The following is a 25,401-nucleotide window of genomic DNA, read 5'->3' as shown; positions in this document are numbered from 1 at the left end:
TTTCTCGGCGTTGAGGGGGTTGCCTACGGTAGAGATGGGAGTTAGTGGGAAGATGGGTGGTGGTGGAGGGGTGAGTGTCACGTTGGAGGATCGGGATAAGGTGCCGGCGTGATTTGTGAGTATCAGCATGGTGGATGAGGCTGGTGGGGAGGTGGATGTGTGGTGGGAGGACAAATATGTGAGTGTGCCTGGGGGAGAGAAGGTGGTTGTGAGTGGGAGAATGGATAACAGCGGGAAGATGGGGATAGGGAGGATGAGGGTTGTGGTGGAGGGGGGAAATGTGCGGAGGAGGGGATGCTATATTTGATGATATGCTTGGATGATATTTGAATCTAAATAATTCTGAGTATGTTGATGAGTAGTATCCACATCTATACTATATCAACTGTGTTTAGATACATCCATATATCCAAATCTAACTCCCATATAACCAAACCATGAAAGATTATGACCAGCATAATATCCCACTGCATCACACTAAAACTGCTTCACCGTCTTCTGCAACCCACCAAACCTCAACGGCTTTCTCGTATACTTGTCCGGCTCCTCCCTCGCCCCCTTCTTCCAATAGTCAAACTCCATCCACACATTCTCCTTCATCTGCTCGTCCATGGCCTCGAGGAAATCACCCAGATCCGGACTCAACGGGATAACTCCCGTCTCAAGCACATACTGATCCCACAGCTTCAACAACACCTTCATCCTCTCCGGCTCATTCTCGGCCAAGTCGTGCACCTCGCCCGGATCGTTCCTCAGATTATACAGCTGCCAACGCTCTGGCCCCTTTGGTTTCGGGATATACACGATCTTCCAGTCGCCGTAGCGCAAGGCTGCACGACCACAGGTCTCCCAGCCTTGGATGAAGTCCTCTGGGTGGATTCGTGCCGCGCTGCCATTGGCCCAGGGGTAGATGGACTTCCCGCGCATGGGAACGATCTCCCGTCCCTGGTATGTCGGTGCGGGGTGCTTGAGACCGGCCATATCTAGAATAGTAGGAGCGAGGTCCATGACTGTGGCGAACTGGTCTGTTATAGCACCAGCCTGGACTTGAGGAGACGTCTGTACTGAAGTAGGGAATCTAGCGAGGAAAGGTACGCGAACACCTCCCTCAGTAGTGTACGCTTTGTACAATCTAGACGGAGCGGTAGCTGCCTGCGCCCACCGCGGGCCGTACCAGATGAATGAGTTGTAGTTGCCCAGGTTCTCGAGCGAATTATCGTAGTATTTCTGAAGATGAGGGAGGACACCACTCTTCACAAGAGGGTATGCTTCGTAGGCTGCGCCCTCGGCACCATTGTCAGACATGAAGCAGACGAACGTATTATCCAGCTCGTCAATGGAGGCGAGATAGTCGACGACCTTGCCGACATTGGCGTCGATGCACTCGACCATACCGGCGAAGACTTCCATCGCGGTGGAGGACATTTTCTGTTCCTCCAGAGAAAGCTCAGACCACGGCTTAGCCTCGTCTTCCTCTGCAACCACAGGATGAGGTTCAACGCTGTCAGGGATCATGCCGAGAGCTTTGAGACGCTCGAGACGGCGTTGGCGCAGGACATCAGGACCTTCGTCGTAGACGCCGCGGTAGTGGTCGATGTACTCGCGGGGAGCTTGCAGGGGCCAGTGGGGCGCTGTGAAGGGGAGGTAGGCGAAGAAAGGACGGTCATCGCCGCGTTCGTGCCAGTCTTTCAGGTAATCACGCATCTTGTCACCGTAGCCGTCGGACGAGTACCATCCATCCGGGAGCTTCTTGACGTATTGGTCGTCTTCCGTGTGCAGGGCGATGTAACTAGCTTCGAGGAAGGTAGGGGTCTCGTCGGCGCCCTGGAGCTGGGGTTCAAAGGCGTAGTGGTTGGAGCAGGCTGGGAGATGGGCGAGAGAACGGTCGAAACCGCGACGGTAGGGCGAGCGCTCTGGGGTGAGACCTAGGTGCCATTTGCCTGCCATGAGAGTGTGGTAGCCTCCGTCGCGGAGGACTTCGGGGAGAGCGACGACACGCTCATTAAGGTAGCCTTCGTAACCGGGCATACCGCGCTGAGGAGCGGTGCTCATGCCGCCGCCCTTGGGGTCATTTTGACCAGAGATGTTGGTCCACTCGACGAGGTTACCTAGACCGGCGATGTGGTGGTCGGTGCCGGTCATGATCATGGCGCGAGTGGGGCTGTAGTTCTTTATTAGAATGGGTTGAAAGTATGATGTATGTATACAAGAAGGGGACGTACGAGCATGCTGCCGCAGCGTGAAAGTCTGTAAAGCGAACGCCCTCTTGAGCCAGACGGTTGAGATTGGGAGTGCGAATCTCTCCGCCAAAGCAACCAATGTCAGAGAAGCCCAGATCGTCGGCGACGACTACGAGGAAGTTGGGGCGCTTCGGAGCCATGATGTACGATATGGACAAGAGACTAAGATGCAAGACTCACAGCGGATTAGAGGCGACAAGACAGGGGGTATTGGGGTATTTAAGTGGCATCTACCCCGTACTGCCCATCGGCTCTCGGCTGAGGCACGCGGCCTCGCCATTAAGCGCAACCAGAAACCAGAAATGATGGCGGGAGAGTATCAGATGGAGAGGGGCATCACCATCCGATTGGCAAACCGCGTGAGGAGACGGTCAATCCGCAGTCAATCCGCATGTTGGAGCCAATGAGCGGATCACGCCATGATCCCCGCTTCTCACGCACTCGGCTGTCGGCTGCCTTGCCTTTTACGATCCTGGTCGGATGATCACTAAGTTGCTGTCTACTCAGGAAGTAGAGTGGCAACTGACCGGAAAAGTTTTGGGATAGAGGCAAGTTGCCCGTTTTTTGAGGGTATTGCATCGCTGGTTCACGATTACTTAGCAGTGGCGGAAGAAGCACCCGCTGTAACAGTGTTATGCCTTCACTCCCATTATACTGCCGACCCGTGATCATCAATGCTTATTGGCTATTATCTTAGCAACGGTGGTCTACGATACAGATAGTCTTAACAGATACTGGGGAATGCATAGTATCATATTATGATGTGGTCTACTCATCCCATACCACACTGCTCAATCCCGTCGACGTTCCAACCACCCCCGGTTCGCCGATCTGCACATTCGCCACCTCATCCCCCAGCTTTCCAGTCTGCGGGTCCCGCGTTACAATCGCAACATTCGACGACGATTGATCGCCAATCGCAACCAAATCTCCCGCCTTGTTGATCACAAACGTCCGGGGCACCTTGCCGTACGATGAGGTGAGCTCATTTAAGGTGACCGTGTTATTCGAGGAATGGTCCAGATTCGCCATTGAGTCGTTGGGGGCGAAGCCTTGATCGCTCCGGATCGACACATACAACGAGTTGCCCGCTTGACGGATTTCCGATGGTGTAGCCCCGTCCGGTAGCTGGCCGTCCGTGTACGGCTCGAACGATTGAAACTCGTCAAAGCTGAGACAGCCATCGGACGTGTAGGAGACCGTGAACCCTTTGAAGTGTCCGTCCAGCTCATCGACAATATACAAGATTTGACTGTCTTGCTGCCGAGTCTTTAGTTGTCTGGTGACTGTAGAGTGCTCCGTCTGCCAGAAGAGGCCGTGTCTTGGTCCGCTGCCCTCCGGATAAGTCAGATCAGGGCAGGCCCCGTCCAACTCACCAGTAGACTTGTTGATAGCGTACACACGGACGAGATCCGCTCCCAGATCCGGCACGAGTATAAAGGATCCAGTCGGGTCCAAGAGAACTTGGTGAGGATGAGGCGCATTCTGCTGCGGATTCTGCTTGGTTTCCGAGAGGGTGTAGCGGAAAACCTGGAGGTTGTCATCTCCATCATTCAAAGGAAGACGGAAAGTGGACATCGCGGAGCCACCACTGCAATTATTAGATCATACTTGTCAAGGTGCGGAAGACACGTACTAGTGAGCGATGGCTAGATATTGAGCATCGTCATCACCGTTATAGAAGATACTGTTCACCCCGCCCCCCGGTGCCGCAGCAGTGGCTATCTCCGTAAGGGTGCCGTCCTGGTCGGCCGCCAAAGTGGTCAGAGATCCATTGGTGGACGCATCACCAGACTCATCGGAGCAGTAAAGAATGCGCGAGGCCGAGTCGAAGGTAAGCCAGCTGGGAATCGAGCCACAAGTCTTGAGCGAGGAGGCGATGGACAGGGAGTAGGTGCCGTCGCTGTCCTGAAGGGAGAGGCTGTAGACGGACCCGTCATAGTGGGTAGCGTAGAGGTTTGTTGCTGTCGCCAAAGACAGACATGTTGCCAGCCAACCGAGAGCAAATTGTCGACCCATGTTGATTTTAGGTGGTGCTGATGCATCGAGGGATGATGAGGTCAATAAATAGCCACCGCACGGGGCCAGGAATGGATCTGCATTCTGCGGGTGAAATATTCCAGGGACGGTAGGAGCGCTGCAGCTGCATGTCTACTGTCAGTAATGTACAGAAACTTTGTAGCCGAGGGTAGAAGCCTGTAGCTGAAGTACAGCATCTCCTCACTGTCTCGGTCTAGCCAGCCATTCTGTTTAATTCTCCAATCATTGAGGACAAACTGATGGAATCCCTTGCATGGGTTTGAGACCACCTGTACATAACTGTGCTTGTAATAGATGAAGCAAGTCTTCCCATACAAAGCTAGCATACCATGACTCAACTAAGGCGAGAGAAGTAAAGAAAGTCAACAGACATCGCTTGCATACACCTTCCTGATCGGGCATCTTATCAGGCCTATCGCAAGGCCAAACCGTGCAAACATCTGAACCCTGGATAATGCATATATTACTAATCATGCGCATCGGAAATCCGGAGATATCACGTGGCGATGTTCTCCGCGGTTCCTGGTATGTGGCTTACAAGCCAACATCGCCAGTAACTCACTCACTATACTGAGACTACACTCCAGCATGGGCTGGGTCGGGGTCGCCACACTCATTGCAACAGCATGCTTTTTGCTGTACCGCTATCCCCCCGGAACCTGGGCTCCTGAGCCCCCGGCATCCAAACCACTCCCGAAGCCCGTCAACCCCCCTGCGGCTCGCGCGACAGAGAAAACACCAGTCAACGGCGAAGCAAAGCCCCCTAACGATGAAGATGATGCTGCGAGCGACACCCAGGCCACTCCCAAGGCAGTTCCATCCAGCGGCCCTGCGCTGGAAGTACCCTCCTTCCGACTAGACGACAGCGCAGATCAAATCCGCCCCTCAGTACCGCAAATCCAGACCAGCGCTCAAACTCAAACGACGATGAACCCACCATCTCAATCCCTAACTCAGACAAAGATGGCAGACAGCACTCTTATGCCTCCCCCACCCCCACCACGACAATCGAACCCCGCAAAGAGCTCCTCCCTTATGCCTCCTCCGGCCCCGCCGCGTCTCCGTCCGATCGCATCGCAGACGATGTCTGCGCCCTCCCTCGCACCGGGGCGATATCCCCCACGCCCGAATAATACCACGAGCTCGAGCTCGTTGCGTCCACCACCGTCCGCTGCTGCTTCCCTGCGCGCCCCACCGAGCAGCGGCCTCTCGAGCAGCACGCTCGCCCCGACGAAGGTGACCGCCAAACCATCTAGCTCTTCGAAACGAGCGGTTCTCGAACCAGGATACTCGCCGTTAGACTGGGCTGCGTTGACATCCAACCCAAACAACAAGTTGCGGGGAGAGAACCTTCCTCCGACACTGATCCGAGTGACGCCTTCGATGCTGAAAGCACAGAATGGCCGCAAGGGCATGGACGCCTGGACATCCTACCAGGGAAAAGTCTACAACATCACACCGTACCTCCCCTTCCACCCTGGCGGTCGGGGAGAGCTTCTCCGCGGCGCAGGCAAAGACTCAGAGAAATTATTTTTCGAGATCCACCCCTGGGTGAACTGGGACGCTATACTGGGAGAATGTCTCGTGGGGATACTCGTCTCCGAGAACGACGAGTCGGATAATAAGCTAGATGCGATGGATTAACCCCTGTATACATAGAATCATGCTGTTGGTCCGTGTACCTATTCTACACTTTAGAAGATGATACCCTAGACGATACAAATAGAACAGAATCATATCGTTATACCATACCACCCACAAATACCCACAGAAGAAAGAAAAGAAGAGAGAAGAAAAAGATTACAACTCATCCTTCTTAACCCCCTGAATACCCACCAACTCCGTCTCGAAAATCAACGTCGCACCGCCAGGAATCGGTCCAACGCCCCGGTCCCCGTATCCCAGCTCAGGCGGAATAGTCAACGTGCGCTTCTCTCCAATGCACATGTCCTGGAGACCTTGGTCCCATCTATACGGAAATAAACAAACCAATCAGCCCAATGTCATCCCACATAAACAACCACAGCAAGAGATGAAAGAGGATGGGGATAATACATACCCCTTAATAACCCTCCCAGACCCCAACTTAAACTTCAACGGAGTGCCGCGGTTATAACTAGCATCGAACTCGGATCCGTCAGACGCGAGCTTGCCCCGGTAGTGCATGGACACTGTATCTCCGTTTTGGGTCTTGCGGGTGCATTCGACCGGGTGGGTGACTTCGATTCCGAGGTCGGAGGCGGAGACGAAGGTGGTGAGGGAGAGGGTGAGGAGGGTGGCGAGGGTTGGGAGACGCATTTTGGTGGTGGTGTTATATATCTGAATTGATGGATGGGGTGATTTGTTGGAGGGGTGGGAGGGGTTGTAGATTGAGAGGAGTAATTGAATTGGGGAGATGCGGATACGTATACTTAAGTAGCTGGGAGCGGAGGAGATGCGGAGGTGGTTTGGTGGTAATTAGTGGTTGCCGGGCGGTTAGATAAGTAGGTTTGGTTAGATTAGCTGGGAAGGGTTGCTAGGGGTATGCCGAGTTCATGTTGGTGTGGAAGAAGATGCTGCCTAGGGTAGTTTTCTACTTTTATGGATCAATGTGATTAATTATTCCAACTAGCAAAAATGAAGATATGCTGATTGTAAAATAGGTGACGCGCCAGGAAAAAGAAAAAAAAAAACAAAAAAGTGACTAGACTGGGGCTCGATCCCAGGACCTTATGCGTGTGAAGCATACGTGATAACCAACTACACCATCCAGCCAACTTGTTGTGATAGTTTTCTAGCAGTACTGAGATATGAATGAATAAACATGCCGCCGGCCTAAAGGATTAATTTCATTCTCTTCAACATTGCGTAATTTCCATCTACATTCCACAATAACATGTTTCAGGTGCGATGGTTTGTGAAGACTGTCATCATATACTGTCATAAATGGTATCTATATGTACAAAGAAGAGATCTATCTAATATTTTAAGCCCATTTACCCAGCAGGGCCATTAATAAAGCACCGAGACATAGTAGACCGAAAGCCGCCAGAACGATCTGGATTGGTGCCTTTCGCATCGACGTGCTAAACATGAACTCGTGGGCCAGTAGCTCCACCAGGGCCGTGTAAATAAGAATGCCGGCCGAGATCGAGTCGAAGACACCGCTGACGATCAACGTCGTGGCACCATCAGAAGCATAAGAGTCGCGCACGCCTAGACCGATCGCAATGGCAATAGGCGTGGAGATACCGTAGCCAAGACCAAGGAAATAGGGGGTCCATCGCTTGGAGTGTGGCCAAGGAACAGTAGCTAACCGAGACCCCAGACCCAGGCCTTCAAAGGTTTGGTGGAAGACAAGGACAACGTAGAGTGTCACAAATTCGGAGCCGGTGACCGCCAGGGTCAACCCAATGAAAACGGAATGGAAGATGATTCCGAACTCCAAAATGAAGATGGAGGTCAATTGAGCCATGTACTCCTCCAGATCGGAGTGCTGCTTTCCGAGCTCGATATCATGGTGTTCGCGGGAATGACCGAGATGGTCCTCCCCCGGCATATGGGTCTTCATGTCAACCGACTCAGCAGGGGAGGAGGTAGTAGTATGCTCGATTTTTTCATTATGGTGATCATCCTCGTCGTGAGAATGGCCGTGGCCGAATCGGGCAAAGCGCATGACCATTAGCTCCACGAAGAACAGTACCACAATGGTCATTAGCACGATGCCCTCGACCCAAGAGTATTCTGTGATTGGGCCGGTAAGGCAGTCGTCGGTCAAAGCCTCTTCTGCAGGGGCAAGCAGGTGAATAAACGCGGTGGCAATGATGACACCGGAGCCGAAGTATTTGGCGATGAAGAAGGCGCACTTTGCAATCTTGGAGTCCTTGAAACTCCGGGCCATGACGGGAAAGAGAGCCCCGCATGTTGAACCGATGAGAATGACAAATATAGACGAGATACGCAGGCCCATACGGCCATCATATCCATTGCCCGTCTCACAAGCAGGTGTTGCATCTCTGGCAACTAGAGTTTGAAGAGAATCCATCTTCCACCGTTGATTGTATCCGACCGGCAGTCCTCTGCAGGCCGTCTGGACCAGCTTAGAATAGCACGGGCCCGCCCGAAGAAGGTAGGGATGATCGAAACAACGTCTGACAGGTATCCGGTCCAATGGCGTGCAGGATCGTGTGACAGGAGGATAGCGGAAGTGTAGGCACGTGGAAGAAGAATGTCAACTGCAGTGATCGGTTGAGATTGCTGGAGGTTCGTCTGCAAGGTCCCCCCGCTCTTAAATTGGTTTCTTCTCAAATGTGCGCCAAGTTGTCAGTGTGAGAGTTGGGCGTCCCCAAGGTCCCTAAGGCTGGTCCACGTCAAAGGGTCCGGCGATGAACGGCGTTGAACCGGTGCTGAGGACCTTGGTGGCACTGGTGAGGGGTTGCACAAACGCGATCGCTGAGGCGTCGATTTCGACTTGAGTTAGACAAGAAACGACCTCAGCACTTGCCAGCGCGCAGCTCACCTGGACACAAGTGAGAAGTTCAATTGAGCAACACAACACAAAGCAAGAACAGGGGGTGAATGCAGAGGCGTCTCCATGATGGCGGGCGACGGAGACTTCCAGTCCGTTCTGGGTAAAGTGCGAAGTTGCATCAGATGGGGACCTTGGGGGAAAGCGGCGGGTTCACCTCAAGAGTTTTCGCTCGAAAGTGAGGACCTTGCGGACGAGGTCTTTCCTTTACTGGTCTCTGATTGGCTCCGATGAACTATAGCGGGGAATTTTGACGCAATGGTTAGCGGCCCGGAACCTTGTTGATCCGATGCTGCTCATTTCCTACACCCCGATTGGTTGTTTTGGAGCGGTCAGAAGGGCGGAGTCATCATATCTTGGCAGAATCAAAGGTGGGATGAACACCTGCTCAATTAGGTAATTATGATACCTTGAGTATCTATGCTGCCAGAATACATATTGAGCAGAGCTCTGTCACAAAAGACTGACACCAATGGAGCGGAAGTATAAAGAAAGTTTAGCGCACTGATCTGCCAATTTACGCAACGGCAGTCATGATTCAGTGACCGATATGTCAGCACCCATTAGAAGGTTGCCAAGACTACGGGAAATATATTCCAAAGCAGCACCATGACTATCGGCGCGGAAGCCACTATCCTTGGCTCTCAAACTTCCAAGTATTCACAGGCCACTTACTAGTAGCTTAGATGTAGTCGGAAATGGGGCGTCTGAATAACCTTAATGTGTAATATCCGTGTGACCTTCCATCGAAACTCCACTCACCTACACAAATCGGGCAATATGTTATCAGGTTCAAATTGCCTTTTTACAGAGTCTATGCCTCATGACCTTACCTCTACGCACCGAAGATCATTGCTAGTAGTTCAATGCCCCAGAGCCGATGCTGCTTGGATTCAACGACTGGCGCTGAGGGCGCATTGGTTTCCTCTAAGCCCAGTGTAAATTAGATACTGAGATTTTGAATCAAATGACCGGTTATTCAAAAGTCTCCCAAGTATGTATGCTTCATGACATCAGCTACAATAGTACAAGTGAAGGTTTCGGACAAGCCATTCCGATGTAGTCGGATTGAATACCGCCTTATTTCATAACCATCGCTATCATGACATCTTCGCCGAACCAGACATTCTTAAATAGCCCATATACAGTGCTATTCTGGCGGTAGCTTCAGGTCTCTGGAGAACTCACTCTGAAAACATGAAAGCTATAAATCGTTCCTTCTACCACACAATCGACGCTAAGTCCTATCATGACAGGCCCAGCTGTCTCGTCTGCGGCTTTGTCTTTGCGAACGGGACCAGCGAGGACGATCATTACAGTTACGTGGATACGAGATACTATGTAGGAAGTAACCTCTGTCGCGCTGAGCTTCTAGAGGATTGGAGACCTTCTGAGAAGAAAAGATGGGGGAAGAAAACATGGTGGAACACTTCCCGCGCAGGTCAGCCACCCTGGTACACTAGATACCCTCAGCTGTTGACTGATTGGTTCAGTTCTATACCGCCCTGCAACAGGCACCTGCCGACTTTCTGGGGTCATCATGCATCCTCTGACAACCGGATTGATTCCAATGAATGAGACAGATGGATATATTTGCGGTAGTTGGGGGGGCTGGTTATCCCCCAAAGAACGACAAGCTTTCGTACTTCCGGACATTCTATGCCCAACCCAGGAGCCGGAGCCCGACGTTGAGTGGGTGGCTTACTTTGTTCACTCTCGCTGCTGGGAGCTACTTACTCACCACGACTTGGGGACGATTGCGGAGAAGGACCTGGGCATAGTTCTCGACGCTCTCCGAGGCAGACGTAAGAAAACCGGTTACCAACCTAGATCCTGGTATTGGATGTTGTGTCGGGAAGGTTAGGGTCCCCCCAGGTCCGACATTCGATGACGCTGACCTTGAATCTCTACCAGATCCTGTTCGTACAAAATGCGTTACAGAAGCCATTTGTCTAGCACTAAAACACGAAAAGCGAAGGAAATTGATGATGAAACGAAAGGGCCATTCGGTCACCCGAAAGGCACCACGTCCCAGACCCTGCGTTCTTCCGATGGAAATACTTTACATGATTCTTAGATATCTTCCATATCAGACGATTGCGAACGTGGAAAAAGGATTGCGCCTCAACCTCGGTAATAGGTTTTGGCACACTTGGCTCTCTAGCCGAATATTCTACGAAGTGAGGGATATTGCCATCGACGAGGTTAATTGGAAGCGCCTATCCATGTTGCTGGAACGACGACTCAAGAAGTCAAACGCTTTGGCCATCCGACGGTTTCTATTAGCCTCTCTGGATAATGTTATGAGGTTTGTTAACATGTAACTTGATGGGAAGGCCATCTATTACGAGTTTGAATAATGAATAATAATAAATAATGCGTCTGATAATACTATTCAAGAATGAAAGTCTGGGTCGCTCTTATTTTTATTCCCATCTTCATCTTCATCATCTTTATTTCCATCATCTATTCGCTTTCTTCTTCTTCTTTCCCTCACCCTTATCATCTTCTTCTTTGGCTTCATCCTCCTCGGCCTCGCTCCCGTCCCCCCATGGTGCAGGACCAGACCCTGCGAGACGATCGAGTCCATTATCAGTTCGGCGATAGCGGTGAGATCATGAGCGTCGGTGTGGAGAGGGCCATTGAATCCGTGGCTTTTCATGTCCGCTTCGAACCAGTCTTAGGGGTGGAGGGCCTCTGCCTATCCATGGTCATCATTAGAGCAGTTCCGTCGTGTATGAGAGGTTGCTGGAGAGACGATAAGTTAAACAACTCGAAAACCCCATGTCGCAGTAAATGCTCACAGCCTGTCGGTTTTTGAAAAGCCCAAGCCAAATCAATTGGCGAGTAAGGCAACGAATGTGCAATAACAGGAACAGAAACAAAAATTGATACCTCCATGACAGCCACGCGTATGCTCGTGACGTCCGTGACGTCCGCGGAGGCGATGCCCAGAGTGCTTCCAACGAAGAGGCCGGACGACAGAAGGGTGCCAAATCTGAAAAGCATGATGTATGAAGTGAGGAGCCAATTGAGAAAGGTGCAATAAGGCTCGCATTTTCTGTAGAACTGAGCGTACTGTAACTAAATACTAGGTAGCACAATCAGACCAAACTAACTCTTAACATACACTCTTGAAATATGAAGTGAAGCAATAGATTCATAACACCATATACTTTTATCTGTTGAGGCATTCACTCCAGCCAGGGTCAGCTGATCCTTCGCTTCTTCTTCCTGCGTGGTCTTCCAGCACCTTTTCCAACCACCAACCATCTTCTTGGGATCCAGATAGCTCAAATTCATATCTTTGACCCTTCATCTTGTCATTATATATGATAAAGGTGCTTCTATCAGATCTTTGTCTATTCGTGCGGATGTACTACCCCTGATCCCTTCAAGCAATGCCCCCCCCACAACTCGGCACCAACGTGAGGTGCACCAGATTGGGTCCAAGGCAGCGACAACCTGTGGCCAATTACTGCCCAAGACATCTGGTCACTAGGGGGGTAAGGATCGTCTACGCGGGACCGGATGGTCAATGGCAACCAGTTGCGGGTGATTTCAGTATGGGAGACGCCCCTGATGGCTGTGGACAAGTCCCACGTACCGTTCCCGAGGATATTCGTACAATCCTCGTCGACTTCATCACGAAGGAATACATTGGGAGAATACCACGATCCAGACCGATACCGCAGTCGATAGTGTCCCCCGGGAGGAGACCTCCAATGAACTACGGGCGACAGGTGTTGTCACATAACTTCTCGATGGATCATCCAAGACGGTTGATGCGACGAAGGAAATTGTTGTCTCGGGCGCCGCATACTGCAGTTCCGCCATTATGATGCGTGGATCCCGCGAGGAGCTGGTCCAATTTAACATCGACGGCAAGCTTGACCTGCCTGGAGTGGGTAGGAGCCTGACGGACTATCTGGTTAGCTCCAACCTTGAATATTAGCTCTATATTGCCTCTGACCTGCATGCAGATCATTTTTACGTTCTACGAGATCGAAAAGGAAGGCCAGACAAACTACTGGCATCCTACCACAAAAGCAACAGGGCCAAGGCCTACATGCAGTGAAAGGAGCAGACGTTCGGCTTGTTGTCAACATCCCTCTTCTGCGGTTTCGCATTTGCACTCATGGACGTGTGGTCGAAGGCCGACCCCAATAAGAAACGACCCGAGACAGCTTGGATGGGACTCTATGAAGCTTACACCACCCAGCCCAAAGTCGAATTTTCACGATCGAGTCTCAAGACGGCCCCAAGCTGTATTAAGGTTATTCTATTGGCCATATTATGTATATAATTTTTACCTATCTATGCCTAACATTATTAGGGAAAAGTTATTTATTTCCGATGTCATCTATAACCAATCCCTTGACTGAAAATGAACATAGCCCGCGAAGCCCAACATCAATCAAAGCACGCATTTCCTCAACTCAAACAACCTCAAACTCCGCACTCGTCGGCCCCTCCCCATTACAAGCCGTCAAATCCATCGGACAAGCACTCATAAACACCACACACTCCTGCTCGGCCCTCAGCACCACAAAATCCCCAACCCTACTATCCGGCTCCAAAACCCTCAACCCATTCCCACTAATCTCCACATTCATGAACAAATTCAACGGATCAGGCGTCCATCCACTCTCCAGCAACCCAGAAACATGTCCGAACGCCGGCTCAGCACATTGCTTCACAGCATCGCGAAGATTCTGGGCACAGTTATCGTGGTCCGCGGTACCTCCCAGTTCGAGGTATCGTTCTGGAGAGCAAGCTGCGTAGAGGACGTCGTGTGTGCCCCGGGATGTGTCCTCGGTGATGGTCAAGATAGGGCTTCGGTTGTTGTCGACGAAGGATTCGTTGATTGATGGGAGAAGCTTTTGTAGGGTGGGTCGGGTGTGGGCCATGGACATGTATCTGGGGACCGTGTTGGGTGTGGATGTCGATGGGATGGTGAAGGCCCAGGTGTCGATGACTTGGCTGCCGGAGGTGTTTATGATTTTGATTGATTGGCCGGGGTGGAGTCGTTGGAAGGCGAAGCTTCGGGCTGGGATGGTGGGCATTTTGTATAGTAACTTTTTTGGAAGATGGGTTATGGTAGAGTATGTTTTAGCAGGAATCCCTAGTATGTAATTTACGTCTATATAAAGGGTAGAGCAGCTATATCCCACGGGACAAGTGCTGGTGTTATATGCTCAACCCCTTGAGTTGCATTGATAAGCTGCGTGTCTCCAGAAGAAGATAAGGTGACGTCATTCCTCCGCGGAATTACTCACATATTGGGCTGTCAGGCAGTATAACATTTCCTCTGCTGAAACCCGCATAATCCCTTGTATCTTTTCGAGACTTCTTCGTTTCATTTTAGAAGTGGTGTAGCTAGCTAGCTAGCTATTTAGTTAGTCTGGTGGAGCGTCCAGAATAAATGTGGATCGTGTAGATTCCCCATCCTCATTAACCTAACCTAACCTACTTTGTTTACATCCAAACCAAACTAACCACCCGATCTCCGGGTTACTATACCCACAGACACACCACTAACTGCGGCATCTGCGATGCTGACATGCATGAATCCCCGCTTACCCCTTCCCCCACCCCAACTTGCATATCAGACAACGCATCACCATAACCCCAACCACGACTCCCCCTCCGTCAACCCCTCCACCCACCACCACAACAATGCCCACCAAAACCCTCGTCATCATCGGCATAACCGGCAACCAAGGACACTCCATCGCCACGCGGTTCCTCCACGACCCAACCTACCATATAATCGGGCTAACGCGGAACCCAACCTCCCCGACCGCCCAATCCCTCTCAGCGCAAGGCATCACCATCCTCGCCGCCGATCTCAACGACCCCGACACACTAACCCCGGCCTTCCGCGGCGCGAACCTCATCTTCAGCGTAACCAACTACTGGGAGCCATTCTTCCACGAAGACTGCCGAAATCAGGCAGCGGAGCGGGGGATCTCATGTCGTCGGTACGCGTACGAGGTGGAGGTACAGCAGGGGAAGAATATAGCGGATGCGGCGGCCGCTACGGTTGACTCGTTAGATGAGAACGGGTTTGTGGTGTCGACGTTGAGTTATGCGGCGGAGTGTAGTGGGGGAAGGTTCGGGGAGTTGTATCATTTTGATGCTAAGGCGGAGGTGTTTCCAAATTATGTGAAGGAGAGGTATCCCGCGTTGGCGGGGAAGATGTCGTGTGTGCAGACGGGGTTTTTTATGACGAGTTATAGGTTGGTTCCCGGGGCTTATTTTACGAAGGTGAGTGAGTCAGTGAGTGATCTTAGGTTTGGGGTGTGGGTGTATGGGGTTAATGCTGATGTGTGTGTATGTCAGAAGATGATGGAGGATGGGGAGGTGTCGTTTGAGATGACTTTTACGACGGCGCCTGATGCGAAGGTTCCGCATTTGGATGTGAATGCTGATTTGGGGAACTTTGTTTATGCGGTGTCGAAGATGCCCCCTGGGAAGAGCTATATGGCTTGTGGGTCGTATTGTAGCTGGGCGGAGTATATGAGGGTTTGGGGGAGGGTGAACTCGGTCCCGGCAAGTTATCGGCAGATTACTCTTGAGGAGTTGATGGAGAAGACTCCTGATCCGGAGTTTGGGCGCGAGGTAGGTGATATGTTTACTTATTCGACCGAACCGGGGTATGATGGCGGTGATAAGGAACTGCTGACTGCAGAAGACATACGCAATGTGAGTGTGTTGAGAGGATATGATATTTAATCCACAGCTGATCTCTACAGGGCGGGATTGAGTGTCCAATGACCAGTTTGGAGGAGTGGATAAAAAAGGAGGATTGGTCGGCTGTCTTGAATAGTTGATAGGTTCTGATGTATACTTGTAGCTGTTCAAGAACTTCTGTATCACGACCGAGGTTCGGCCAATATGACATGAGCGGCCCTACCAGACTGTGGACGTCTAGTTGACTCTTGCACCTGAGTAGGCAGAGACTGCACCACTGCATTCCGTATTTCCTCTTTGATAAGTGCAGAGAGGCTCACTTGCACTTCATTGACCAAGCCAGCGCGGATCGAATCAAGCTGGCCCGATAGGCTTGATTGCACATTGGCATAAATAGTACCCTGGACTTGCCTAGCAACCTCTGCCAACGCGTCGCCCTCGAGCCTGGTCTCTCTGTACATCCTGATCAACGTCAAGTCCTTCCAGCAAGCAGAGTCAATATCGCTGATACGTGGAATGCGGATTGTGCTCAGATGCTTGACGGTACGTTGAAGCATGATAGAATCATGGTCCCATTTCTTAATCGTGGCAAGACGCATCACAGCGGAGTAAACTTCAAACGTGAGGTCTTCCACCTTGGCTCTGGTGTGATACGGTATTTCGCGGCCATCGTTTATAAGTCCGTGATACTGCGTACACTTGCTGCCGAACGAAATCAGATCCTTGACATGGGACAGCAGATCAACTGTCGCCAAATATCCAGGCCTTAGACCAGCACGTTGTGGTCCTGATTTCGATTCGGGTAGTTTCTCATCGTCATAGCTTCCGCGCTGCACATCAAGGTCCATGGCAACTAAATCGCTGAGGTCTGAAGGACTCAGCCCTTTCGTTTCATCCTTTGGCAGCCCGAAAAGGAACGCCTGAGGTATTTGAGGCGACTCGTTGACAGAGGACTTCTGTGGCGATGATGAATCCTCGACGAGGCTTCTCATACATCCCGAAATCAACGTTCCTATATTCTTCTTTGAGTTAGTATATGGTTGAAACAGCAATAGAGAGTTCACCTACCTCAATGATGTGGTTGATCCCAGCCCAGAGCAACGCCTTATACAGAAAATCCTCACTCTCTAGTTCATGTTTGTCCATGCGCATCCCACTTATGTACCTCTTGATGTCTTCCAGTTGTTCAACAAATAGGACAGAGAATTGGTATGCTGCAGTCAGACTTGCCTGACAATTCTCCAGGTTCCAGAGACAGGGCAACCGTCTCCACTTGTCCAATGCGGTAGCTAGTAGCCTCTGGCGCTGTGAAAGCTCCTTTGTAATGGACTTCTGTGGCAGAAACAACTTTCTATAGGCGGCAACGGTATCACTGTCAATCTTCTCCATTCTCCTGTATGCTGTGGTCCAGGCCTTGTAGTTTTGAGGTTTGTCTTTTGCGCCGCTAGTTTTGAGAGCGGCGATAATACCCTTGGAGGGAGATTTTGCGTTCCACGCAGCCTGGAGCGCTGTTCCAAATCTACCGACAACCTTATTTGGACTGGCACCCTGTTCAAGCAGCATCTTCACTGTTGATTCTTGGCCAGCTGCTGATGCTGCCACAAGAGCAGTCCCAAAGAATCCAGCTATATGGTCGACTGCGATCCCCTGGGAATATCTACTGGCTTTTCCTCCACCTGAGAGTAGCAGGCTGACAATGGAGTTGTGTCCATTGTATGCTGCCACATGGAGAGGGTTACCCAAAATCCCATCTTCCGTTCCTGTTACTTTTGCTTTGGCGTTGAGTAGCATTTCAACGATTGAATCATGTCCTCCAGCGGAAGCCACATATAGTGCGGTTCCATGGGGACCCTTCTCGGCGTTCACATCGACATGCTTCAACAAGTCCGCAACAACCTGCTTATAGCCATGATAAACAGCCACTTGCAGTATTGTCTCCCCGTCAGAATTGCGTGTGCTCAGATTCTTGGGATCAGATTGAATCAAGCCCTCAACAACCGGCCTGAGATTGAGTTTAAGTGCATAGTGGATTCTTGAGGCGTGCCTTTGGCGTTTACTGTCGATTTTCGTCCCACTCTTGTCCATTATAGATTCACCCGCATCAAGACAGTCCAGCCAATCATCAAATCTTTCAGACTGAAATAGCCCACGAATTCTCCCTTGAAGGAAAGCACGTTCACTGGCCATGCCATCCGCTTTCTCGAATAATTGGTAATGTTGAAACCAATACTCGGCAGCATAGCTCCGTAGCGTCAGTTCGAAATTGCTTACATTTGCCGAATCTCCCGCCTCCAATGGCAGCATCAGGATATCAAGACAGCGTTGGGTAATTTCGAAGTGAGCTTGTTCCTCGGAACATAGAAAGTGCGATATAAGACTGTCCTGACCTATGCGAACCTGGGTCTCCAAATACTCTTTCGCCGAAAAGTGGGCGAACCGAAGGACTTTATCGCACTTCTTGCTCTTGCGGTTAATGATCAAGGTTTGCGTGGACTGGGTCACCCATTGGCCTGTACATATTTCATAAACTGCATCACTGTCATGAAGGCCAACTGCAGAGGCAATCTCATCTTGAGTGAGCGGTCGTAACTGCCTCAGAAGCCATATAAACATTGCCCTCAAAAACTTCCTGTCGACTTCGCTTATAGACCTCAAATGTTTCTCGTAAATGGCTACCATGCTGGTCGGAACTTCGTTTAGCTTTGCCTCGATTTTCTTGGGGTCCTTTCGACACTCGCGTATTTCGTGGACCAATGATGTAGCCCAGAGAAAGTTCCTACCATTTGTTAGCCATAGTAATGAATATGCATAGCGGTCGGCGGGCACTGTACTTTTTAGCCCCCTCTATAAGCCGTGTCTGAATACGAGCCTTTAGGTAAAAAGGCAGGTCGCTTATGCCATCACCATGCCGCATAGTAGTGTCAATGTAATTGCGAATGTCAGCTTCGAGTCCTTCCGCTACGTCAATCTCCACCAGGATGTCTTCCAGATGTCCTCGAAGACATTGTCGTATATCATCTTCATTCTTGCTGACAAGGAGAATGTGAAGGTTCGAAATTCCTGACTGAGCCAGTCGCTTTATGAGTTCGAGCAATTTGTGACGTTCTCGGTCTTCCGATTCTTTCGGAACCTCGTCGAGACCATCTAGGATAATAAAGACGTCTTTCTGTAGCTCAAGCACTGATAGGATGCTGTGTAGATATTCAATGAGTGCCTTGGTGTCAGGATAGCGTGCGAACTTTCGGTCTTCTACCAAGGCACTGGAAATGTCTTCTGGGAAGCCCCCAAGGCTACTTCCCAACTGTCGTAGGACAAACCGCAACAACAGATCGATGCGTGTCGTGTCTGTCTCATCGAAACGAAAGTACCACCGCAATAGTACTTGGTTTCTGTCTTTCTTGAACAGCGTTTCAAGTTGGTTGACAATGGTTGAACTGTAGAGAATTGGCCGGCTTAGAAGTAACCAGAGGGCACAAGGCGGGCAGTTCGCTTACCATAAAGACGATTTTCCACATCCAGCTAGTTATTCTGTTAGCGTATGCAAGTATGTTTCTGGATGTTGTTCCATACATTCACCATATAGCCAAAGCAAGGATTGTGGAGTGTCCACCCAAGCTCTGTATTCTTGACGCTCAAGCAACCACCTCCCTGCTACTTCAGTCTCATCACTGGATACAATGGCAGACCTTAGCTTCTTGTGCTTGCCATCGCTGGCCGCAGCTAGATCACTGGGGAACAGCCATTCAAGTAGCTGTGTCTGAATCTCGCCTTAACAAGTCTCAGCCTCCGAGTCTTGCTACTGGAAAAAGACACCGTGACGTACCTGAAAGTGTCTTATCGATCTTCGCAATGCCCTTCATAATCATTGAAGTACTCTTGGAAACATCCCCTAGAATGCCCTGAACCTCTTTGACTCGCTTCATCTCCTCTTCTTGAGCTGGTAGCATGCTGTCAGCACAGCGCGTAACTTCCACGAAAATATCAGTATTCCACTTACTTTCAAACATGAATTGCTGCTGCTCAGCCATAATTTGCCGAAACCACTTTTCCACCATCTCGTCGCTTCCCTGAATGGCATTCTGCAAGTCCTTCAGCGGTTCCTGAGTAAGCGATTTGAAACTCTGGATAATCCGGTCTAATCAAGATAATCAGCATTGACAACTTTGATGAGGCAGGTACATCCTTGATACCTAATCTCTTCGATGTAACCGACTGCTTCACTTTTGCGGAATACTGTAGTACACATATGTACACATTGACAATGGCATCCCCTAATTCGGCCGCATTGGAAACCTGGACTCGGTGATAAAGAGCCTCGATGCGAGAGTATCGAGCCAGGAGTACGGCCAGGTATTCGGAAGCTTCCCAAATGCGCTGCATCCGTTCCTGGTTGTTTTGGATAAGCTGCAAGAGTCAACCATACGTCCATCCTGTAAGAAAATAAGTCAATGACCACAAACCGTCAGACCAAAGGAAACCACCGCCCATGCGATAGATGCATAGCCTGTCGGATCTAATTTAACGACCACATCGCCCAACGCCTGAACGGTCATGACCGATTTTAAGATAGAACTTGCACGATCATATGCGTTCCCCTTCGTTTTTGACGGCCATCGCTCCTGATGAATGCGTAGTTTGCTTTTAGTCAGGTTCATAACACCCTCTACGTACTCCTTGGGCAATTTTCCTATCCGATTGACGTTCCTATCTTGCCACTTTTGAGTCAGACGCTTCCTATTCGCGTCGCCCACATCAACGGACATCCACGCCTCTTCCCATAGGTTCCGCTTAGGCTCTACCACGGCAGGTTTTGGTTTCGCTGCTGCCCTGCCATTGGACTTTGCCTGTACTGGCTTCGGCTTTGTAGGTTTCGAAGATGGCGTTTTCTTGGCCTTGGTGGTTGTGGCCGGCTTGGCCTTTACCTTCACCGGTGATGGTTTCTTAGGCGGGTGTGGAGTGGCATCCTGTGGTTTGACCATTTGGCTTATTGGAGAAGGGTTGGTTTGGTATTCTGAAATAGTTGGTGTGTGATGCTAAGAAGGGAAGGATAATGGCGAGTGAAGCTGTCATGATGGAAGATCGCGCCCTTGTGGGAGATTTGTACCCCGCGCGAGGCTCTGCAGAGGTCAAGCTGATGGGGCTGATACTGTTTCATAGTGGGAAGAGCTAATGCTGGTGCAGGATGAGAGGACAAAAACAAGTATCTTGATTGGAGGATTCGTATGCGTTGTCAGCTAGCTAGCCAGAAGAATACGAGGCGCCCGCTTGGCTTGGCCCTGCAGTGATGCCTGCATGCTGCGGATCACACCAAAGAGAATGTGTTTGTGGGAAGTCGAGTGCAGAACGACTGTCAGGCGGATTACTGATGGGAGGAATATGGGAAGCCTCTAATACTGCCTGAAATTTACGGCAGGTATGAAAGCGGCTCAAACCGCTAACCTTATCCTTGAAATATGCTGGATAATAATACGGGTCTTGCTTGAACTGAAAGTCTTGAGACCATTGGGATCTGAGCGAACTTAAATTCATTGCAGTCAAAGAGGTTATCCTTCTAATCATAAGAGAAGTCGTATGTTTTTCTTCTAAATGAAAGTGACATTCGAGGTACGCAACCATCATTCCAAGATGATATGACAGCTTCATTCCACTCAGATACTTCCTTCCCACATCAAAGATCCTCTTTTCTTGAGAAACTAAAATGTGGGTTTTGACACAGTGATCCTATTGTGCCTCTACATACCACGGCAAGTCAACATCCATAGTTTTATAAAACTCCTCAGCCACTGCTCCCTCCAAGCCCCAGGCGGAGATCACCTCCATCCCAGGCCGATATCCCCACTGCGTATTGATCCTCAGATGGGCAATCCTGGCACTCTTATCCCGACTGAACTCTAAAGACTCATTACTTTCTTCTCCCGTACGATAGTTCAGAAGTGAGAGCCCCATGATTTGTAGTCGCGGCATTCGCTGCGCTGCCTTACCCATGTCCCGATAGAGAATACCAATGTCGGCGCTTTTGATGTATTCCCGCCGGTCAGGAAACCTGTCCTTTGGCGAACGGTTTGCCAAGACATCCCGATATGCATTTTCAGGGGTTAGTGGAGGATCAAGGCCAAGTAACGGGGACCCTGTCCTTGTGTTAGTCACAAAAGATAATTGAAATATACGGAAATCAAAAGACAACATATAAAAAGGCAGGCAATCTGGAGGTTAGACTAAGCGCAGCGACACTTACCATCTTCGTTGTATGGAGGCACATTGAGTACTAAAAGCCGTTCGAGTTTCGGCCAGTAAGGAGCGTTGGTACCGTTTTCCGCCGATGGCCAAAAAAGAGCATTGCTAATCCGCATATGACTCAAAGTGAGTGACTGTAGCCGCATACTCAGGTTATGAAGTCGGGTGGACAGATAATCCATCCCACTAAGTCCCACATAGGTCAGTCGAAGGTCGCGAAATTCGTCGTCATGTAGGAAAGGAGACCATTCTCGGTTGGGCAAAACGGAAAGCTCAAGGCTCTCCACCGAACTTGGTACACAACGAATGAAGTCGATCATTTCTAGATCAATAGCACGCTGTTTAGCCCGTATAAATTCTTGAAGGCCATGAAAGGAAAGGAAATAAGAGCATACCTTGTCTTAACAAGTGACGAATATCACCTACAGAAGGACCCATCCATATGAAATCTTGCAGTAATACATGCTTCACATTGGGGAGACGTTCAAAGATCAATCCAAATGATGATAACAAGACAGCATTTAACCATGTCGCCGTTACTCCAATCGATGTGACGCATACTGGACTAGGTAAGGGTTCCAGATGCTTTGCTTTGAAGCAGGTTGGAAGTGATTTTCGATGCTTGAACAGGATATCCCTTAAGGATGATGTGTACTCTGAATAACTGGGGTTGAAGGTCCCACAATGTGGATTGTGGTCGCTGAATACCAGTTCGAGCCCTGGATGCTGCTCTCCCCAATTGTGCAACGCCAGAAACAAGAAGCCGAGCACTTTGTGGTACTCTTGATCATACCATTCATAGAGATACTCATTGGTGTTTGCCCGATACATAAAATCAGTCACCTTTGGTAAGACAATATATGGTTGCCAGAGGATATGTCGAATATAATTTACCCTGGCACGTCGCCTGTCATTGCCTGTAGTGTACCTGGAAAGGGTCAACACGCTTGAGTGCCATCTAATGCACACTCTCTTCCAAATAATTGGCTCCACAATACCCTGCCATTGACGAGAAATAACAGAGTATTGGGCTAGGCTTTGTGAACGCCATTCCGGTGGCACATCGTAATAAGTGACTCCGGGAACACGTTTTGGATGATGTTTGTTCGCAGAGGTATCTTCACGCAGATAATCAAATATGAGACTAATTATCTCGCTGGGAAGAGGCTTCATGGTTCTAGGGTGGCAGTGGTGCTGAAGTGGTTTCTGACCTTGCTGACGTCACGCTGGGATAATTCTCTGGGTAGATCAACAAAAGCCTTACAAATAGAAAATAGACAACTGTAAATTGCGCACACTTAGAGTAATAACCTTTTCTCATGTGAGAGGATGCAAGAGTCAGAGGATATTATATACGTTATCTGGGAGCATGACGGCTTCCATCTAACTATGATAGTTGGATATAGGATCACTTATCTTCATTCTCGTTGTCCCTGGGAAATATAGGTAGCTTCCACATTACCCAAGAATTAAATACGTATATGGAATGCACCACCTGTTTATTCCTTTCACTACCACAAGTAGTAGACTTTCAAAGAATAATTGCGAGAAATATATCCAACCATATTTAGTTCATATGATGTAGATATCTGAGCTTTCCCCTTGAAATGGCAAGAATGGTTGACATTGAAAGCGAAGGAAACCGGGATATCCATTGACTTACCCCCTGCCGACTTAGTGGTGCTCACCCCTCTGAAAAATCCGCAATTACTATTGACTGCTGCATTGTATATCTATGTTTCGCCGAGACATTGGAGGAGCCCTTTAATGGACCACTTAGCTCACGTAAGACAGGGTCGCTGGTTAATTTATCGTTTCATTTACTACTTACAGTAAAGCCACTCGTTATCTTATAAGCGTGATGTATCGATGGAACAGAACTCAAGTATCAGACAATCACGTGTACCAACATGAATACGAGTATTCTTGTCGAGCGATAATTTAGATAAAGCCACACCTACTGGGTTGAAATAGCAATGAGGCTGGGGCTGGCCAGCGAGTGGCTCGACTCACCAAAGCGCTATCCGGCTCTTACTGCGGGTCCATAATCCTTCGAACAAGGGTCATAGATGACAGCTTGCAGGAGACATAAGCCAATTTGTTGGTGCCTAACCCATGGCAACTGATGGAAATTGACGTATAAATCAGGTCGCCCCGATACTTGCCATTTCCTAATTATTATACTTGCCAAAGATTCCTTACCATGGCATCGGAAAGTCCCTTTTGGGGCCCATCTACTTCACATGCTAAGTTAGTATGAAGGCTACGATCAAGTCCAAGCTAATGGTGCAAAGTTTTTGCGAGGAGGTAATTGGTTTATCTGAGAGCACAGAATATTTCCGCGTCTATCCTTCCTAACAAGAACATCACATAGGACTACGTGGTGACCAGATACGTCGCCGAGTTTATCAATACCCTAACAAATTCTGTGTACAGTATGTCGCGACCTGCCGCTTGTACAAACAAGACTAATAAACGACGCAGTATTCTACGCAATATACGGAATTAACCATCTTCGTCGACAATCGAATAAGGATGTCTTCCGCGCCCTTCCCTACTGGGGTTTGATGGGCGTTGGTATCGCTTCTGCAGCTTTTCATATGAACCTCAAGTACCATACTCAGATGAGTCAGTTCATCCACTACCTTCCATTGCTACCCCACGTAATGTTGTTTACTAAATCCATTTGGAATAGTGGACGATGTATCCATGCATCTCGCCACAACCCCGGTTCTCCACCGCGTCATGACAGTGAGCACCAGTCGCAGAACCTCGATTATCCTAGCCTTTCTGCTGGGTGCAGCTCTTATAGGAGTCATAATACACCATGCACTGACAGATGAGCTCATCTTACATTCCGTCACGTTCGTGGTCAGCGTGACGATCATTGGAGTCCGGACAATGCAGTTGATCACCACTCGAACGCCAAAGGATTCTCTCGCTCGACGGCAGATCTGGGGTATGGTAAGATTTGGAGCTGGTAAGACCAAAGCATCTATCTATCATTTTCATGTATTCAGTACACTGACTGCCAAAGCTATATTTGAGCTGGGATTCCTCGTCTGGCTAGTTGATGGGTGGATATGCGGATGGCTGAGGAGCTGGCGGGCGACTATTGGCCTACCGTGGGCGTTTCTGCTGGAACTACATGGGTGGTATGCAGATTCATGCTTTCTTCCAAGGGTCCCAGCTAACAATTGGTATGAAACAGGTGGCATATCTGCACCGGAGTTGGCGCTTACATATTCATCGCGGTGATTGATCACCTAGTGTCGGGTGAAGATGTTGGAGCTATTGAGAAATCATTCGCCTGGCCTGCGCCGTGGGCTTCTCGTTCTATTTTTGCGGGTAAAGGTTCAGCCCTAGGTGTCACGCCGGATCTCAAGACAGACTGAGGCGAGAACACTACAAGTAGATTTGAAGCGGGAGACGGATGGGGACGAATGTTGGTCGGGGTAGAACTAGCATCAGATATGCTGCGAAGCCAAGCTTTAAGCTCACATTCTTCAACCACTTAAGCTATGATGGAATCCGTGAACCACGAGCATTCTGTACAGTCATAGCAATGATTGATGAATCCGAAATAGGAGATAAGCTCGTACCGGAATAATATTCAGCCAATGAAGAAGCCAGACTTAGTCACACACGTCCCACCCAGCCAATCGGCAATACGGCATTGAGTCA

The 25,401-nt window shown here is 49.8% G+C and overlaps 11 protein-coding genes and 1 non-coding gene across 12 annotated transcripts; 4 read left to right on the top strand and 8 right to left on the bottom strand.

Annotated features, from left to right (window-relative positions):
• Nucleotides 1-366: 366 nt before the first annotated feature.
• On the bottom strand, nucleotides 367-2,518 carry BO83DRAFT_407325 (arylsulfatase). Its single transcript, XM_025533947.1, has 2 exons — nucleotides 2,223-2,518; nucleotides 367-2,161 (listed from the first exon to the last, which is right to left on the bottom strand). The coding sequence occupies exons 1-2, from the start codon at nucleotides 2,378-2,380 to the stop codon at nucleotides 478-480; spliced, it is 1,842 nt and encodes a 613-aa protein (XP_025389931.1). The 5' UTR covers nucleotides 2,381-2,518; the 3' UTR covers nucleotides 367-477.
• A 297-nt stretch (nucleotides 2,519-2,815) lies between these two features.
• Nucleotides 2,816-4,664, bottom strand: BO83DRAFT_335477 (lactonase family protein). Its single transcript, XM_025528412.1, has 2 exons — nucleotides 3,877-4,664; nucleotides 2,816-3,831 (listed from the first exon to the last, which is right to left on the bottom strand). The coding sequence occupies exons 1-2, from the start codon at nucleotides 4,257-4,259 to the stop codon at nucleotides 3,009-3,011; spliced, it is 1,206 nt and encodes a 401-aa protein (XP_025389930.1). The 5' UTR covers nucleotides 4,260-4,664; the 3' UTR covers nucleotides 2,816-3,008.
• A 192-nt stretch (nucleotides 4,665-4,856) lies between these two features.
• On the top strand, nucleotides 4,857-5,969 carry BO83DRAFT_377405 (cytochrome b5-like heme/steroid binding domain-containing protein). The gene has a single exon (XM_025530981.1). The coding sequence runs from the start codon at nucleotides 4,869-4,871 to the stop codon at nucleotides 5,922-5,924; it is 1,056 nt and encodes a 351-aa protein (XP_025389929.1). The 5' UTR covers nucleotides 4,857-4,868; the 3' UTR covers nucleotides 5,925-5,969.
• A 111-nt stretch (nucleotides 5,970-6,080) lies between these two features.
• Nucleotides 6,081-6,578, bottom strand: fkbp3 (peptidylprolyl isomerase family protein FPR2; the record flags this gene model as incomplete). Its single annotated transcript, XM_025532721.1, has 2 exons — nucleotides 6,081-6,249; nucleotides 6,340-6,578. 2 exons carry the CDS (start codon nucleotides 6,576-6,578, stop codon nucleotides 6,081-6,083), a joined length of 408 nt encoding a protein of 135 aa, XP_025389928.1.
• A 382-nt stretch (nucleotides 6,579-6,960) lies between these two features.
• BO83DRAFT_t117 lies at nucleotides 6,961-7,034 on the bottom strand. Its single transcript has one exon. It is a non-coding gene; the product is annotated as a tRNA-Val (tRNA).
• A 144-nt stretch (nucleotides 7,035-7,178) lies between these two features.
• zrfB (low-affinity Zn(2+) transporter ZRT2) lies at nucleotides 7,179-8,578 on the bottom strand. Its single transcript, XM_025526980.1, has one exon. The coding sequence runs from the start codon at nucleotides 8,302-8,304 to the stop codon at nucleotides 7,246-7,248; it is 1,059 nt and encodes a 352-aa protein (XP_025389927.1). The 5' UTR covers nucleotides 8,305-8,578; the 3' UTR covers nucleotides 7,179-7,245.
• Nucleotides 8,579-9,866: 1,288 nt separating this feature from the next.
• BO83DRAFT_243010 (uncharacterized protein) lies at nucleotides 9,867-10,920 on the top strand. The gene is made up of 2 exons (XM_025526979.1): nucleotides 9,867-10,228; nucleotides 10,281-10,920. The coding sequence occupies exons 1-2, from the start codon at nucleotides 9,985-9,987 to the stop codon at nucleotides 10,649-10,651; spliced, it is 615 nt and encodes a 204-aa protein (XP_025389926.1). The 5' UTR covers nucleotides 9,867-9,984; the 3' UTR covers nucleotides 10,652-10,920.
• A 329-nt stretch (nucleotides 10,921-11,249) lies between these two features.
• BO83DRAFT_416217 (uncharacterized protein) lies at nucleotides 11,250-11,809 on the bottom strand (the record flags this gene model as incomplete). The annotated part of the gene is made up of 2 exons (XM_025534685.1): nucleotides 11,592-11,809; nucleotides 11,250-11,356 (listed from the first exon to the last, which is right to left on the bottom strand). The coding sequence occupies exons 1-2, from the start codon at nucleotides 11,794-11,796 to the stop codon at nucleotides 11,250-11,252; spliced, it is 312 nt and encodes a 103-aa protein (XP_025389925.1). The 5' UTR covers nucleotides 11,797-11,809.
• Nucleotides 11,810-13,061: 1,252 nt separating this feature from the next.
• BO83DRAFT_377400 (uncharacterized protein) lies at nucleotides 13,062-13,931 on the bottom strand. Its single transcript, XM_025530980.1, has one exon. It carries the CDS (start codon nucleotides 13,851-13,853, stop codon nucleotides 13,227-13,229), a length of 627 nt encoding a protein of 208 aa, XP_025389924.1. The 5' UTR covers nucleotides 13,854-13,931; the 3' UTR covers nucleotides 13,062-13,226.
• Nucleotides 13,932-14,245: 314 nt separating this feature from the next.
• On the top strand, nucleotides 14,246-15,793 carry BO83DRAFT_335466 (NmrA-like family protein). Its single transcript, XM_025528411.1, has 3 exons — nucleotides 14,246-15,057; nucleotides 15,133-15,495; nucleotides 15,546-15,793. The coding sequence occupies exons 1-3, from the start codon at nucleotides 14,467-14,469 to the stop codon at nucleotides 15,621-15,623; spliced, it is 1,032 nt and encodes a 343-aa protein (XP_025389923.1). The 5' UTR covers nucleotides 14,246-14,466; the 3' UTR covers nucleotides 15,624-15,793.
• Nucleotides 15,794-20,721: 4,928 nt separating this feature from the next.
• On the bottom strand, nucleotides 20,722-22,890 carry BO83DRAFT_416213 (uncharacterized protein; the record flags this gene model as incomplete). Its single annotated transcript, XM_025534684.1, has 5 exons — nucleotides 20,722-20,880; nucleotides 20,923-21,031; nucleotides 21,224-21,611; nucleotides 21,719-22,039; nucleotides 22,113-22,890. The coding sequence occupies 5 exons, from the start codon at nucleotides 22,888-22,890 to the stop codon at nucleotides 20,722-20,724; spliced, it is 1,755 nt and encodes a 584-aa protein (XP_025389922.1).
• Nucleotides 22,891-23,909: 1,019 nt separating this feature from the next.
• BO83DRAFT_377398 (ceramidase) lies at nucleotides 23,910-25,335 on the top strand. Its single transcript, XM_025530979.1, has 6 exons — nucleotides 23,910-24,024; nucleotides 24,092-24,152; nucleotides 24,202-24,345; nucleotides 24,413-24,697; nucleotides 24,755-24,872; nucleotides 24,929-25,335. The coding sequence occupies exons 1-6, from the start codon at nucleotides 23,974-23,976 to the stop codon at nucleotides 25,110-25,112; spliced, it is 843 nt and encodes a 280-aa protein (XP_025389921.1). The 5' UTR covers nucleotides 23,910-23,973; the 3' UTR covers nucleotides 25,113-25,335.
• Nucleotides 25,336-25,401: the final 66 nt, after the last annotated feature.

This window comes from Aspergillus eucalypticola (assembly GCF_003184535.1).
Source record: "Aspergillus eucalypticola CBS 122712 chromosome Unknown BO83scaffold_8, whole genome shotgun sequence".
Classification (NCBI taxonomy): Eukaryota; Fungi; Ascomycota; class Eurotiomycetes; order Eurotiales; family Aspergillaceae; genus Aspergillus; species Aspergillus eucalypticola.
This window is presented reverse-complemented; position numbering and strand designations above follow the sequence as displayed.